This window comes from Elephantulus edwardii, unplaced genomic scaffold, assembly GCF_000299155.1.
Source record: "Elephantulus edwardii isolate Elephantulus edwardi_28Jun2011 unplaced genomic scaffold, EleEdw1.0 scaffold00257, whole genome shotgun sequence".
NCBI lineage: Eukaryota > Metazoa > Chordata > Mammalia > Macroscelidea > Macroscelididae > Elephantulus > Elephantulus edwardii.
In genome coordinates this window covers 488,418-503,204 of record NW_006400007.1, presented here as the reverse complement: position 1 = coordinate 503,204, position 14,787 = coordinate 488,418, and the positions used below count along the sequence as shown (strand labels likewise).

At 37.0% G+C, this 14,787-nt stretch overlaps 1 protein-coding gene across 1 annotated transcript in view; it reads left to right on the top strand.

Moving 5' to 3' along the window:
- The window catches only part of SKA2 (spindle and kinetochore associated complex subunit 2), a 22,515-nt gene that overhangs the window by 3,354 nt on the left and 4,374 nt on the right, over positions 1-14,787 (top strand). The window contains exon 2 of the mRNA XM_006899465.1: positions 11,049-11,135. Within this exon, the coding sequence (XP_006899527.1) occupies positions 11,049-11,135 (87 nt within the window). The remainder of the gene's footprint in view (positions 1-11,048; positions 11,136-14,787) is intronic.

Sequence of the window (14,787 nt, the reverse complement as noted above, 5' to 3'; positions counted from 1 at the left end):
CCATTCGTTTGTTGATGGGCACTTAGGTTGTTTCCAACTCCTTGCTATTGTGAACAAAGCTGCAATAAACATGGGTGTGCATTGTTTTTGGTTTTTGAAGGTAATCTTTGTTCTCTAACTTTCCTGCCCCCTTTTGCTTATTAAATGGTATTTGTCCATGCTTATCTTTTGTAGTACCACTAGATATTGTACACAAAGGCCTGTGATACTGCTTTTATTTCTGGGTTTACATCTGACTTTTGAATGGATTCTTAAAGGTTAGCATACTTAAATAAATAAAGGTTTGAATATTAATTGTAACCATAATACTTGCCTCTTGATTATTTTCTAAGTTTGAAGGAAATACAGAACATGTCTTCCAATATTTAAAATGTTTTTTAAAGTTAAATGAAATTTTACAATCCACTTCATGGTACTAGGTAAGGCCAACATTCTATTTAGGGCATACTGAGTCACAAGAAGTCTCTTCCCTTGTTAAAATTGTTGTGGTTGTTGTTATGTGCTGTTGAATTTGAACCCACTCATAGCTGACCCTTCAGAGGGTTTTCAGAGGTTATAAATCGCTTGGACGATTGCTCATCTTTCTTGAGAGGAGCAGCTGATGGATTTAAACTGCTTGACTTTGGGTCAGCAGTCTAATTCCTAAATAGAAAGCCAGAAATAATGAGTGCTTTTTATAGTGTAGTTTAGATTCTTGAGAGAGAAGCTGGGTGAATACAAAATGAAAAATTATTTTACCTTTTTCATTGTTTCTGTAGATATTTGTACCCAGAGGGCGAAGATATTATTGATGATATGACACTCAATCAATCAATTGCCATGTAAAATCAGCTGCTCTTTGGGTAGGAATATTAAAGGAAACAAAAATCAAAACATATCTCAAAAAAAACCACCACAACACATATCTCAGTAGAATGGAAATATTTTTCACAGCTTTAGTATAGTCAGAACATATTTTGCTCACATCAGTGCTAAAGTATTAATCTTAGGACATACTAACAAAATTTCTTTCTGTACCTCTACAAGTATTTGAATAATAACAGACAAGCTATCAAAACATGGTATCAGATTGGTGTTTAAGTCTTAATTCTTTTTTTTACAAAAACATTGAGATATAAAATTTTAGCATTTAAAAACACTATTAATCTAAATATTCTTAGGTTTTAGTTGTCTTCTGTCTAAAATGGCCACCCTACTTTAAATTCTTTTCTCACTGAAGCCTCAACTGATGCCAGATGCTTTTTCTTTTCCCCTCACTGATTCCTGCTAACGAATGCTCTGACTTTATTGCACTACTGTACTTTACAGCTAGCAGTGCAATAGTATTGTCAAAGCATCCGAAAGCAGGATGCACACCAGAGTTTTGATTGTTGCCTTCTTACATCTTTCTTCAGCATTTTCAGTATTCTTTTTAACAGTGTGTAATTTTGTTACCAATAATATTATATCCTTTTAAAAAAAGTAAGCATTTGGGAATACCCTACTTTCAAACTAATGAAAAACTCACTGCTGTGATAATGCTTTATGAAACAAACTGAGATTATACTTTTTAATTCTAAATCTGTTATTAATTGTCTAAATGAGCTGTTGTTACATGCCTTTAAGTAGAATTTGCTTCTTCTCCTAACAGATTTGGATAGATTCTGGCAAATCATAAATAAGAAATGCAGTTTTGGCTGTATATTTCTTGTGGTAACATACCCCAAACCTAAATTGTTTTTAATAGTGTGTATAGGAAGGAAATGTGAAATGTGTGAATTTACTATTTAGGATTTCATGACTTAAAGATTTTTTGTAATTGTGAAATATGATAAAGTATGAATTAATAACTTAAAAGATTTTAAATCAGTTTTTTGATATAATGTGTATTCAAGAAAATTACTTAAGTACACAATTTAAAAAATTTTGACAAATATGTATGATCATGTGATTAACATCACAGTAGTTATACAGGATATTTCCAGAACTCCAAAAAGTTTACTCATGCCTCTTTATAATCAACCTCCAATCTAAAAACACCCTATAAATGATGTCAAGTTTTGCCTTTTCTAGACTTTAATATGTTGTTGTTGTTTGGTGCCGTGGAGTCGTGGGCGACTCGTGGCGACCCTGTGGACGAGCGGCCTGGGCACTGTTGTGCGTGGAGTTTCCGGAGGCAGGCCATTTTGGGGGTGGATGCCTCTCCTGCTTCCAGGCTTGATTTGGTCGGGAGGCTCCAGCCAACACTGTCCACCATGGGTGCCCATTGCCACGATTGGCACATCACTGTCACGGGCTTCGGCATCGCAGCGACCACGGGTTGCCTCTGTGCAGCAGCGCACGGACCAGTGCTGTACCACGTAGAGGAGTGTTTGACAGGAAGACAATTTGAACCCGGAAAAGCAGTCCACTCCTAAAGCTTGCCACGATTCCTGCACTCCCACCACCACGCTCCTGCCTTCTGGCAAGGAGAGCTTCCCACGAGCCTGTGAAGGCGCCAGCCAAACCAGGAACAACATGGCCGCTTCCTTCCCAGCTTCCTGAATAATATAGTATGTAGCTTTTTTTTTTAGTATATTGTCTTTTGTGTTTGATTTCTTTTACTTAACCATGTTTTTAAAATTTTCAGTTTTTATTAGGTTCTGTGGAGTCTGAACCTACTCATAGCTGACCCTGCTAGAGAGTTTTTAGAGGCAGTAAGTTGCCCAGGAGGGGCCTGCCCATCTTTCTCCTGTAGAGCAGCTAGTGGATTCAACCTACATGCCTCTGGCTTGCCAGATTATTTCTTGACTTCTAAGCCACCAGAGCTCCCTGGGAGTCAGGTGATTTTTTATTGCTGAATTGTATTCTATTGTTTGAGTTATCACAAATTGTCCATTCACTACAATATAGATTTAAGGTTGTTTTACAAGTTTTGTCTATTATTAATAAAGTTGTTAATATTAGAATACAAGTCTTTGTGTAGACAAAATATTTTTATTCTAAGTAAGTATCAAAGAATGAGATTGCTAGGTAACATGATATATACTTCATCTTAAAATAGACTGCTATTTGGAAAAAGTTAATATTTCCAAATAGCTGTAGTATTTTGCACCCCCAGAGTTATGTATTAGAGTTCTACATCTTTCCAAACACTTAGTATTATCAATGCTTTTCATTTTAACCATTCTAATGAATATATTGCAGTGTTTAATTGTGATTTTAATTTACATTTCTTTAGAGGCTAATGCTATTGAACTTGTGCTTATTTGCCATTAGTAAATTTTTGGTAAAGTGTTTGTTAAAATTTTTTGCCAGTTTAAAAACAAAGATTATAAATCAGCGTGACAAGCATGGAAGTAACAGTGTCTAACCTCCACTAACTTCAAAAGGAGGCAGAGTCCCCATCAGCTTCAACAGCACAAAACGAATTCCCTTGAGGTCAGATATGCCTGGGCATCTACTTCCATCAATTCTAACACCAATTGTTACTCCCGCAGGCCTTGGTGCTCTACTGTTGAATCCACTGATCCATTGTGGTGGCCATGCAGAAGTCACAGATAATACTTAAGATTATGGGGCTTGGGTTTTTGTTTGTTTTTTAGGGAAATAATAGATTATAATATAGGTTAGAAACTCTCAGAACAGTAGTTCTTCAGTAGGATATTTTTTCTCCTTCATGTTTGTAATTAAGCCTCCCTCTAACTTTCAGTCTCTGGGCTCCGCCCTCTGGCTCTGGGCTTTTAGTTCTGCCAGTTATGTTTTCTCCACTCAACCTACTATGCTAGTAATTCTAGAATGAAGGCCCTCAGGTCTGGCTCGATGGGATGGCAGTTCTAGAGATCTAGGATTATCAGATTTTGTAAATGAAAAGACAGAATGTTAAGTTTGAGTTTCAGGTCAAGAGTGGATCATTTTTTAGTGTAAATATGTCCAGATATCACATGAGATATTACTGGTCCTAATTCAAATTTAACTGGACATCCACATTTTGTCTTGCAGCCCTTCTTCCAGTGCTTTGTCAGAACGTGGTTCACACCATTCATTATTAACATAGCACATTATACTGACTAAACCATTATCTTTTTTTCTCTCCTAACTTATCATGTATGATTGTTGTTGTTATGCACCATAGAGTCATTTCATTTTAGCAAAAGAAAAATAATAAATTACATTTTTTTCCCCAGAGGTGAAAGAGCACTGGTGGTGCAGTGGTTAAGTGTTCTGCTACTAACCTGTATTACCCTGTAACTCATATTAAGAACATTTGGTTTTCAGAGGTTGACATGATTTGAAAGTGATTAAATATCATAAATCATACCCTATTCAATATCTGTATAAACATGAAAAATGGCTTTCAGAGATATACTCTATTGAGTATTAAGGTTGTTCTAAATTTAGTATATGCATATTCAAATAGGGTTAGGCAAGTTAGGAATGGAGCTTTTTGGCATATTCTACCTTCATGTCTGCAGATGTTTTATGTATGATGTGCTTGTATGTATTACACATCATCATATATTATTGCACAATATTCTACACTCAGTGTACTATTGAGTTGGAACTCACTCACAGCTGACTTTCCAGTCAGTTTTCAGAAGTCATAAATCTCCTAAGGAGATTGCCCACGTTTCTGCTGTGGAGCATCTGATGTATTCAAACCGTGTGCCTTTGGGATGGCAGTGTACCTTCTTACTACTTGGCCACCAGAGCTCCCTTATTGCTTGTCTTTTTCAGACAAACAGAGACATATATTTGTTCTGTCTAGAACAATCAGTAGTACCTGAAATTTTCCAGCATAAATATCCCAAACCCAATTTTTAATGTGTATACATTAAAATACATAATGTATTTTATGTGATGTATCATAGGTGGCCTTCAACTTTTTGGGAACTTGAAATATTCCTCTTTAAAACAAGCTTTAAAGGATGGTTGAGTTCCCAGGCTGTTTTGACCAATGAATGTTCTTTGAACTGGTCATTTCTGACACTGGTCATCAGGCTTTATATTTAAAATGCAAAGAACCTCTCAAACTTAATTGCTGTCCAGTAAGAACTGAGTCATAGCTGACCTTCCAGCAGATTTCCAAGCTGTAAGTTACATAAGAGGAGATTGCTCATCTTTCTCACATGGAGCCTCTGGTGGATTTGAATTGCCAGAGATGTGGTCTTGTGTAGCAGTTCAGCTTCCTATGAACTAGACCACTAGACCTCCTCAATGACATAAAAATTAGAAGACAGGCTCCTCTAAGCAAAAAAATGTGAAACCAAATAGTGATACATTTTACTTAGCAAATGACTTTGATAGTACGGAAGAAATGGTAAAATGTGGTAATGAACAAGGTTCAATATTAGATAAAGGTATTTATAAATCTGCATTGGAGAAAAGATGTTAAGGGAATGTGTACTAGATTTTAAGTGTGTTCTTTGGTTATTTACTGGGAGTATAATTCTTCCTTAAAACTGTGTTTTTCTAGGAAATGCATTTCTAAGCATTTAAACGGAACAAAAAACCAAGTCTATTGTGGAGAAAGTGTGATTAGGGTACTCCTTGGGGGCAAGGATGGTGAAACTCCATGTCACATACTTTGGGCATTTGTGAAGAGGGGCCAGTCCTTGGAGAAGGACATTATGCTTAGAAAGATGGAGAGTTGATGTTGGAGAGGAAGACCTTTAACAAAATGGATCGATGCAGTGACTGTAACGGTGGACTCAAGTATATTAGAGATGATGAGGATGGCACAAGATAAAGCAAGGTTCAGATGTCTTCATGGGGTTGCTCTGAGTCACAGTACCACCAACAACATAGGCTTCTGTTGGTATTAAGTGCTGTTGAGTCGGCTTTGACTCCTACGTAGCAACGCTATGTGCAACATCAAAATCTTGCTTAACATGTGTAAGCACTTTGTTGCAGTCACTGTGTCAGTCTATTTTGTTTAGGGTCTTCCTCTCATTCAAGGACACACTACTTTTCCAAACATGTCCTTTTGCAAGAACTGGCCCCTCCTGACAACATGCTTAAAGTATGTTAGATGGAGTTTCCCTATCCTTGATCTAGGAGTATCCCAGCTGCATTCTTCTGAGACCTGGGTGTTTAGTTAACATCTTTGCCAACATCACAATTACATTCTTCATTCTTCCTTATTTATTGACTGTCTTTCACATGCATATAAAACAATTGGAAATACCATGGTTTGGATCAGGCATAGGTGTCTCCTCACTCGGTTAAAACCCCAGCACAGATAGAACTGCAAGGTTTTTATCCCCTTTCAGTTCTCTGTAGGTGGACAGAGTTGAGACAAAGGTCCTACCAAGAGAATGTGTTTGGGACTTTTAAGAGCATTGGTCCTTTTATAGGGGATTCCTACTGTGACAGCAAGATATGGGATATTTATAAAGAAATTGTTCTTAAACCAAGGTCTGCAAGTACATTCTCTTGTCATTGCTAAATGTTGTTATTGTTAGGTGCCATCAGGTCAACTACAATTCAGAGCCACCCTCTGAACAACAGATCTGAACCATGTCTTATTATGCACCCCATCCTTGTAATCTGTTATGCTCAAGCCCACTGTGTTTTTATACAATGTGCCATTTACTAAAAGCATTAAACCAGAAAGAAACCCAAATGCCCTCAAGTTCTTTCTGACTCATGGTTAGTCCATGGTATGTCAGAGGAGAATTGTGCTTCATAATGTTTTCAGTGGCTTTGTATGCAAAACAATATAAAAAATTAAAAAAACTCAACTATCCAACCAAAAAGAATGTGTTCAGTGGCTGGCTATTCTGAAAATAAATTGCCAGGCCTTTCTTCTGCAATACCTTAGGGTGGACTCAAATTTCCAACCTTTCAGTTAACATGTTCAGGGACTGCCTACTTAAAGAACTGTTAACAGTTAACTCAAGTCACTTATGCTTTAAGAGGAGCTCATGCCCAACAGAAGTAAACACTCAGTGCTCCACCATCTCTGTGATCTCTTGCGATCTCTAAAGGTATTCACTGGGTGATTTTCAGCAGTAGGCCTTTCTACTTCATCTCTCTGAACTTGAAATCTCTGTTAAAACATGTTCAGCATCAAAACAATGCTCAGACCTCTAATAGACAAGTGATGGCTCTGCATGACATGAACTGGCCAGGAATTAAACCAATTCCCAGTTGCCCTAAAGGAATGCTAGAATTCTACCACTGAATCACCAGTGACTCAATCCATAAAGCATTAGGCTGGAAATATTAAAAACTAGTATAACAATATTAAATGCTTATGAAGTATTTATTAACATTTACTTCATTTTCACATAGTTGGAGTATCTTCTTTAGAGCCCAGGTCTGCCTTGTTGTTGTTGTGTGCCATCAAGTCGGAATTGACTCACATCTGACTCTCCAGTGGGTTTTCAGAGGCTGTAAATCACAAGAGAGGAGACTGCCTGTCCTTCTGCAGAGCAGCTGGTGGATTCGAACTGTGTATCTTTGGTATTGAAGTACAGGTCTTTATCACTAGGCCATGAGATATCCAATTGGCAGGATGTAAATTGAGGTGCTTTAACAAGATTTCCACAGACTATTCCCAGGAAAAGTATAGATTTTATATATCACTTTTATAATGGGTTTAAAACTTTCCTCTTATAACTTTTGATGTAGAAAAAACTTTAATTTCTTAAATAAGAGTATATAGTTGTATTGGATGCTTAAAGAAAAAAAATCTTTGTCTCATTTTAAACATTTTTACATTCTTTCCTGGTTTTGGTATGAAAGGTTATATTGTTAGTTGCTATCTTGCCAGTTCACCTCATGGGGACCCATGTGTACAGAGTAGAATTGCTCTCTTTTAAAAATAACTTGATGCCTCTAAAATATTTAATTAATTAACTTCAATTATCAATTAGACAGTAACTTCACTACTGTACAAAAGTTCTAGGAGGCTAATTTGCTCCACTAATCAGATGATGATGAATTTTGGAGACAATTATTATTGTATGATAATTCTATACCCTGTAGCTGAAAAAATGCCCTGTTTATATACCAGATCCTAGAACCCTATCGATATTGTCTCTGCTGTGTAAATAGCTCTGAGTAGTGCAATATTGCTTATAGGGTTTTAGTGTTTGGGAAGAACAATGGGCAGGCTACATAAACTATGTAGCAGAAACCAAAGTAGCATTTATTTTTTATTAACAAGTATTTAATTGTAAATATTGAAATCTGAGACTCAAATCAGGTGACAATAAGAGGGGAAATGATTCTAATGCAAACAGAGAGAACCAGTTTAAGATTCTCCAGTCTGATGCCTTCATTTTACAAATGAGGAAGCAGGCCAAGTTACTTGCCTCAGGAAACTATTTTCTTACTTCCAACTTATTTTATCTTCTTATTAGATCTTCTTCCCATGCAGCTCCTAGGTGGGTTTGAACCACCAACCTCTGAGTGAGCTGAAGACTTAACTGTTGTGCCACTAGGATTCTTCAATGTCATATATAACTTAAACTAACTAATCTTATAACTAATTGGCTGATCACATCTCAGATCACATCATGGAGAATTACTACATAATGTTATTAATACCTTTAATCCGACCTCATTAACACCGTAAAAGTTAGGCTTTACAACACATAGTTACATTATATTGAAAATCATGACCTAGCAAGTGGATACATATTTTAGAGGGACAGAGTTCAAGCTAAGACACACAATTTGTAATTAAGTACCCACTATTTCTTTTTCTGGCTCACAGCACCTCCTGCAATTAGAGATGGAAATCTGATACCATTTTTTTGAAAATATTTAAAAAATAAAAACTGGCTTTTTCCATGTTTGTCAACAGTCTGTGTTATGCAGATAAAACAACCATGCTTGCTGAAACTTAGGAGGACCTGAAGCGCTTGCTGCAGAAGGTCAAGGACTGCAGCCTTCAATATGGATTGAAGCTCAAAATCAAGAAAACAAAGATTCTCACCACTGGGCCGATTGACAGCATCATGATGGATGATGAAGAGATTTGAGATTGTTGACAGCTTCAGTTTGCTTTCTTTACAGTCAACACTCTTGGTACCAGCAGCCAGGAAATTGAAAGACGAATTGCATTGGGAAAGTCTGCTGTCAGAGACCTCTCCAAAGTACTGAAGAATTATGTCAGTCTGGAGACTAAGGTGTGCTTGATCCAGGCCATGGTCTTTGCAATTACTTGCCATGCATTAGAGAGCTGGACAATGACTAGGGATGATAGAAGGAGAGTTGATGACTTTGAGCTTTGGTGCTGGAGAAGAGTATTGAATATACCATGAGCTTCTAGGAGAACAAACAAGTTCATCCTGGAGAGGATGAAGGCAGGCTGCTCCTTGGAGGCAAGGATTCTGAAGATCCATCTTCATACTTTGGACATGTTGCAAGGCGGGATCAGTCCTTGCAGAGGGATGTCATGCTTGGGAGGTTGGAGAGACAGCGCAGAAGATGAATACCCTTGCTGAGATCGATTGATTCAGTTACTTGGGTAATGGGGATAGGTGTGTCGGAGACAATAAGATTGGCAAGGGATAGACCAGGGTTTAGGGCTGTTGTATATTGGGTCACTGTGAGTTGCAGGTGACTCCACGGCACATAACAACAACATCAACTCTGAAGGTTTTTGGTTATAAAAACAGATGCAAGGTGGTGGCTGTTGGGTGCTATAACAGTTGTCTCTAAATTGTTTAACTGCTTTTTTTTTTACACTCCTCCAACACATTGTTATTTTTCCACTCACTAAGCCTTCACAACCTCAAAAAGCAATATTTAATCCAGAGCTGAATTTCATAGTAAGGTCTTACTTGACCTATTCAAAGAACCTCTTAGGCTGTAGCTTAGGAAAGGATGCCTATTGCTGCAGAAATCATATTTTGCCTTAGTAAACTCTTAAAAACCATGTTGGTTCTTTGATAGATTCAAAGCATTTTATGCTATAAGACCATGAAAGAGATGCAGAGTTTCTGAAAATTCAGATCCACTCCCTTTTCATTTATTGACATGGGACATGGTTAAGTTCCAAAGACCAGGTTGTTATTGTGAAAATTGATGTTCTATGAAAATGGAACATGACCATATCAAATCACCAAACAGAAAATGACTACATCATTGCACATTCATCAGTATGTCTACAAATCCCGTTAATGCATAATTGCCAAACCACTGAAAATCTTGTCCCAACCATTCTGACACATAATCTTAACCATCACAGTCAATGTTAATTTTGCCTTATACTTTGACATTCATTACTGCAAGTTGTACATTGCTGATGAGCAAAATAGTTAAGAAGCAGTAAGTGGGAAGTAGGTATAATTTATCAATACCATACTAGAGATAAGTCTCTTTAAATATCCTTTCTCACTTTTCTATATATGTTGTTGTGTACCGTCAAGTTAGAAGCCAACCATAGCTGACTCTTTAGCAGGTTTTCAGAAGCAGTAAATCTCAGGGGAGGAGATTTCCCATCTTTTTCCTGCTGAGCAGTTGGTGGATTTGAACCATGTACGTTTTGATTGGCAGCACAGTTCTTTACCACTAAACCACCAGAGCTTCCTAACAGGGACAGAGGGCCCTGTATATCTACAATTAATAAATATAAGTATGACTCTGGCTACTCGCCATATACATAAATACATATATACCCATTATTAACTTTTTTGGCTAATGGGATTGTAAACAATGGTAAGTATATATCCCTGAAAATCAATTTGTCCTATTTTTCTAATTTGCTGACTTGAAATCAAATTTCCTGCCAGAGATAGAAAGAAACCACTACCTCTGTCACTGACCCGAGGAAATTTTTGAGATTAGTTCTTTGTACTGACATATAATAGAGTGACTACTTAGATTTCTAAAAGTGATGTATATTAAGAAATGACTAGACAATATTATTTCAGAAGGTTAGCTGAGTTGTTGTTTTTGTTTAAAAATTTTTACTAGATAATAGGAATTATAAATGATGGAGGTATTATATGCTTTTTTTGTTTCTACATTTTAAAAAAGTATCTAACTCACATTTAATAAATGTAAAGAGAATAGAAAGAATAGTATTAATATATCTCTTGGTTCGTGAAATAATAATCTGTGCTAATCTTTAGTTCCAGAAAGCTGACTCTGATCTGGATTGCATTCTATACAGGCTGGAATATGAAATTAAGAACAATCATCCTGATTCAGCTGGCGAGGTAATCTGTTTACAAAACAAATAATTTTAACTGGATGCTACATGTAAGACTTTTTTGATATGTCTAATAGAGTTAGATATATAGCAAACAATTATCTGTTTAAGTACTAAGTTCATCTCTTTCAACTCAATTAGTGTTAAGTCAAGACCAACTGACTTAAGGACCAAGCTGACCCTCAGTTGGGTTTCGAGAACTGTAAAAGAAATAAGAATACTATTCATCTTTCTCCTTAGGAGCCTCTGGTGGATCCAAACTACCAGAGAGGCTTGGTCTTGTTTAATAGCACAACTCCCTAAGGAGTATGCCATCAAGAGCACCCTACCAAATTTATAGACTCTTAACATCTTAATTTTGTCGTGGTAGAAGCTTGGTCATACATAATATGCTAGGAATTTTTGGCCTATAGTCAGGAAATTTTGGGTCCCTTTATTTAATCTTAAAATACAAATCAGGGAGAGCTCTGGTGGCCTAGTGGCAAGAAGTTGTATTGCAATCTCAAAGGTACACTGTTCGAATCCACCAGATGCTCTGCCGGAGAAGGTACCTGTCAGATCTGATTTGACGGTACATGCACAAAAAATAATAAAATATAAAAAAAAATACAAATCAGGCTGGAGGTACAAACCATGGTGGAGGCCTCTGAAATTCTGAGAGAGAATATACATGTCTCTCCCTCAGATGGGGAAAGGAGTTCTGGTAGTGTAGTGTGTACATAATATATTGTACTGCTAACCAAAAGGTCAGTAGTTCAAATGCACCAGGTGCTGCATAGGTGCAGAAATTGATGGAGGCTCAGCTATGAGTTTGAATCGACTTGATGGCACTAGATTTTCTGTTTGTTGTTTAGAGTACTGGAAAAGAGCTCTGATGATACAGTGGTGCAGTTGTTAAATGTAAGGCAGCTAACAAAACGATTGGTGGTTTGAACCCATGAGCAGTATGTTGCAATTTGCTTCTTTAAAAATTATAGCCTTGGAAACACTGGGGCAGTCTTTGAATGTTGCTATGAGTCCGTGGTAACTGACTTAGATTTGGTTTTCCAGGGCAGTGGTTCTTAGCTAGGTCTGGAGTGGGAGGTCCTGACATTCATAGGCTTGATGTGGAAGATAATGATATAGTACTGTTTTCTTCCATTATATGATGTGTTTTTAAGCAGTATAGAGTTGGAACCAAACCATCACTGACCCTTCAGTGGGTTTTCAGAGGCAGTAAATCACACAAGAGGAGACTGCCCAACTCTCCCATGGGGCAGCTGGTAGATTCAAACCAAGTGCCTTCAGGTTAGCACTATGGCTCTTTTATAAAGTGTGCGTGTGGTGCATAAAAATATGTATTTATTAATTGGTTAGGCGCTCTGGTGATGCACTGGCTAAGTGTTCAGCATTTGAAGCCACCAGCTGCTTTGAGTGAGAAGAATGGAACAGTCTGCTTCCATAAAGATTATTGTCTTCAAAGCCCTTGGGGCACTTCCACTCTGTTCTGTTGAGTTGCTGTGAGGTAGAACTGATTATGCCAATGGGTTTGGTTTTGGTTTTACTGTTTAGATTAGTCAACAGTGTTAACAGTTTCTATGCCATTAAACTAGAAATACAAACATAAATGTCCATGGGGATACAAGCAAATTATTTTAAAGCATTATCTGTTAATATTAATTTGCCATTAGTTTGCCAGTGTTTATCTTTGATAGCACTTGCCAGCAGACAACGAACATCGTATTTTACAGTTTAACATAACTTTGAAAAGAATTTTAGATTGAGTGAAAATATCAAAACATATAAAATTGGAATTATGAATGTTCAGTTCATCCTACTTATCTTATGGGATGCCAGAGTTCTAGGAGAAAGCAACTTCAGATCTTCTAGCTTCTTTAACTAACTTGATTTTCCTTCTCTTTTTTCCCTTTTCTTTCTACCTGAAGAGTAACCAACCAATCCTGGTGTAGTGATACCACCTAATGGCTGGCCCAAGGATGTATCTGTGTCAGTATCTTTCAAGAACTTTGTGGAAGACATTTGCACATGGTGCTTCCACTTTCCTTCTGCCTCCATCTCTCATATTTACTCCACCTACAGCTGTTATTCTCTTCTACAACTTTTTAAAAATAACTTTTTTTGGTGTAATTCTCATGCCATATACTTTCTTCAATACCTGTAATATTTATTCACTAACTTCAGGAAAATTTCCTTTCTTTCCTTTTAGTGGAATGAAAAGGATATTTAGGAATAAAAGCATGATCTTAGTCTTTGTAGATTTGCCTGTTGTTGTTATGCTGCACTGAGTTGCCTGCAACTCAGCAACCCTGTGTACAACAGTGCTGAAGCCTGCCCTGTCCAGAGCCTGGCTCACTGCCTCTGACACACCTACCCCCATTATCTCAGTTACTGTGTCAATCTATTTCATCCAGCCTAACATTAATTTATATGATTCTGCTGTATATGTATCAAAGAATAGGAAAGTAAACAACCAGTTGGAGTAACCATTAACAACTTTACATTAATTAGGGTAGTAGTGGTGGAAAACATTCCTTAAACGTACATAGCAAGCAGTCTAATGTGTATATGCATACCCACATCAAACCAAAATCAAACCCATTCTCATTGAGTCATACTCTGCCTTATGTTGACCCTCTGTGACAGAGAAATCCCCTATAGGGTTTCTGAGGCTGTAATCTTTACAGAAGCAGATTGCCTCATCTTTCTCTTGCAGAGTGTCTGGTAAGTTTGTTTTTTGGTCAGCATATTTTGGTTTAACCACAGTGCCACAAGAATGCCTTTCCACCCATATACATGCATAGAATTTCATTTAGTTGCATTATCCTCATGCTGTTACCAATTGTGGTTTATAGACCAGCAGTGATTTGGCATAAAAGTTAACCTTTTTTTAACTAGGGTGGGTATAGATATAAACTACAAATTCTTATTATCATATTCTTCTTCCTTATGTGGTTCTGAAAGATAATTGTCTTTTACCTTACTAGCATTTTCCCCATGTACTAGCACAAATGATAGCATATTTCTTTTTGTTTCTTTCAAAAGATAAATTGAATATTTTCACTCTTACCAGCACTACCAATAGCCGAATAGTTCTGGTATTTTCTGTTTTTCTTGTATGTTCTTAGAACATTTTGTTTGCTTAAGATAAATCAAAGCCTTAAAATGAACTATAGTGTTATAAACACAACAATAAATAGCACAGTTTTTTACTAAAAAGATCTAGTCATTTAAAAAAAATCCGTATTTTTCTGTTCTATATGTAGAACCATTTTTTCCTCTGTAATATAGTGTTATATTCTGACCTTTATGTAGTCATAATCAGGATATAATAATGCAAATCATGTTACCCTGAGTCAATCATTGACCGTCCTGTAGGTTTTCAGAGGCAGTAAATCTCCCAGGAGGATACTGCTCATCCTTCTCCTGAGGAGCAGCTGGTGGATTCAGACTGTGAGCCTTTGGGTTTGCAGCACAGCTGCTTAGCACTAGGCCACCAGAGCTCCCTGTTATCAAAGATTAGTTCTTTTTCTTTCCCCACTATAAATATGTATTTGAGAAATTCACTGGTCTCTGGCCAGTTATGATTGATTCATTGACACCCTAAACTTGATGATTTTTTCCCCCTTCACACTGATTTTCTCCTCAATGTTAGTATTTTT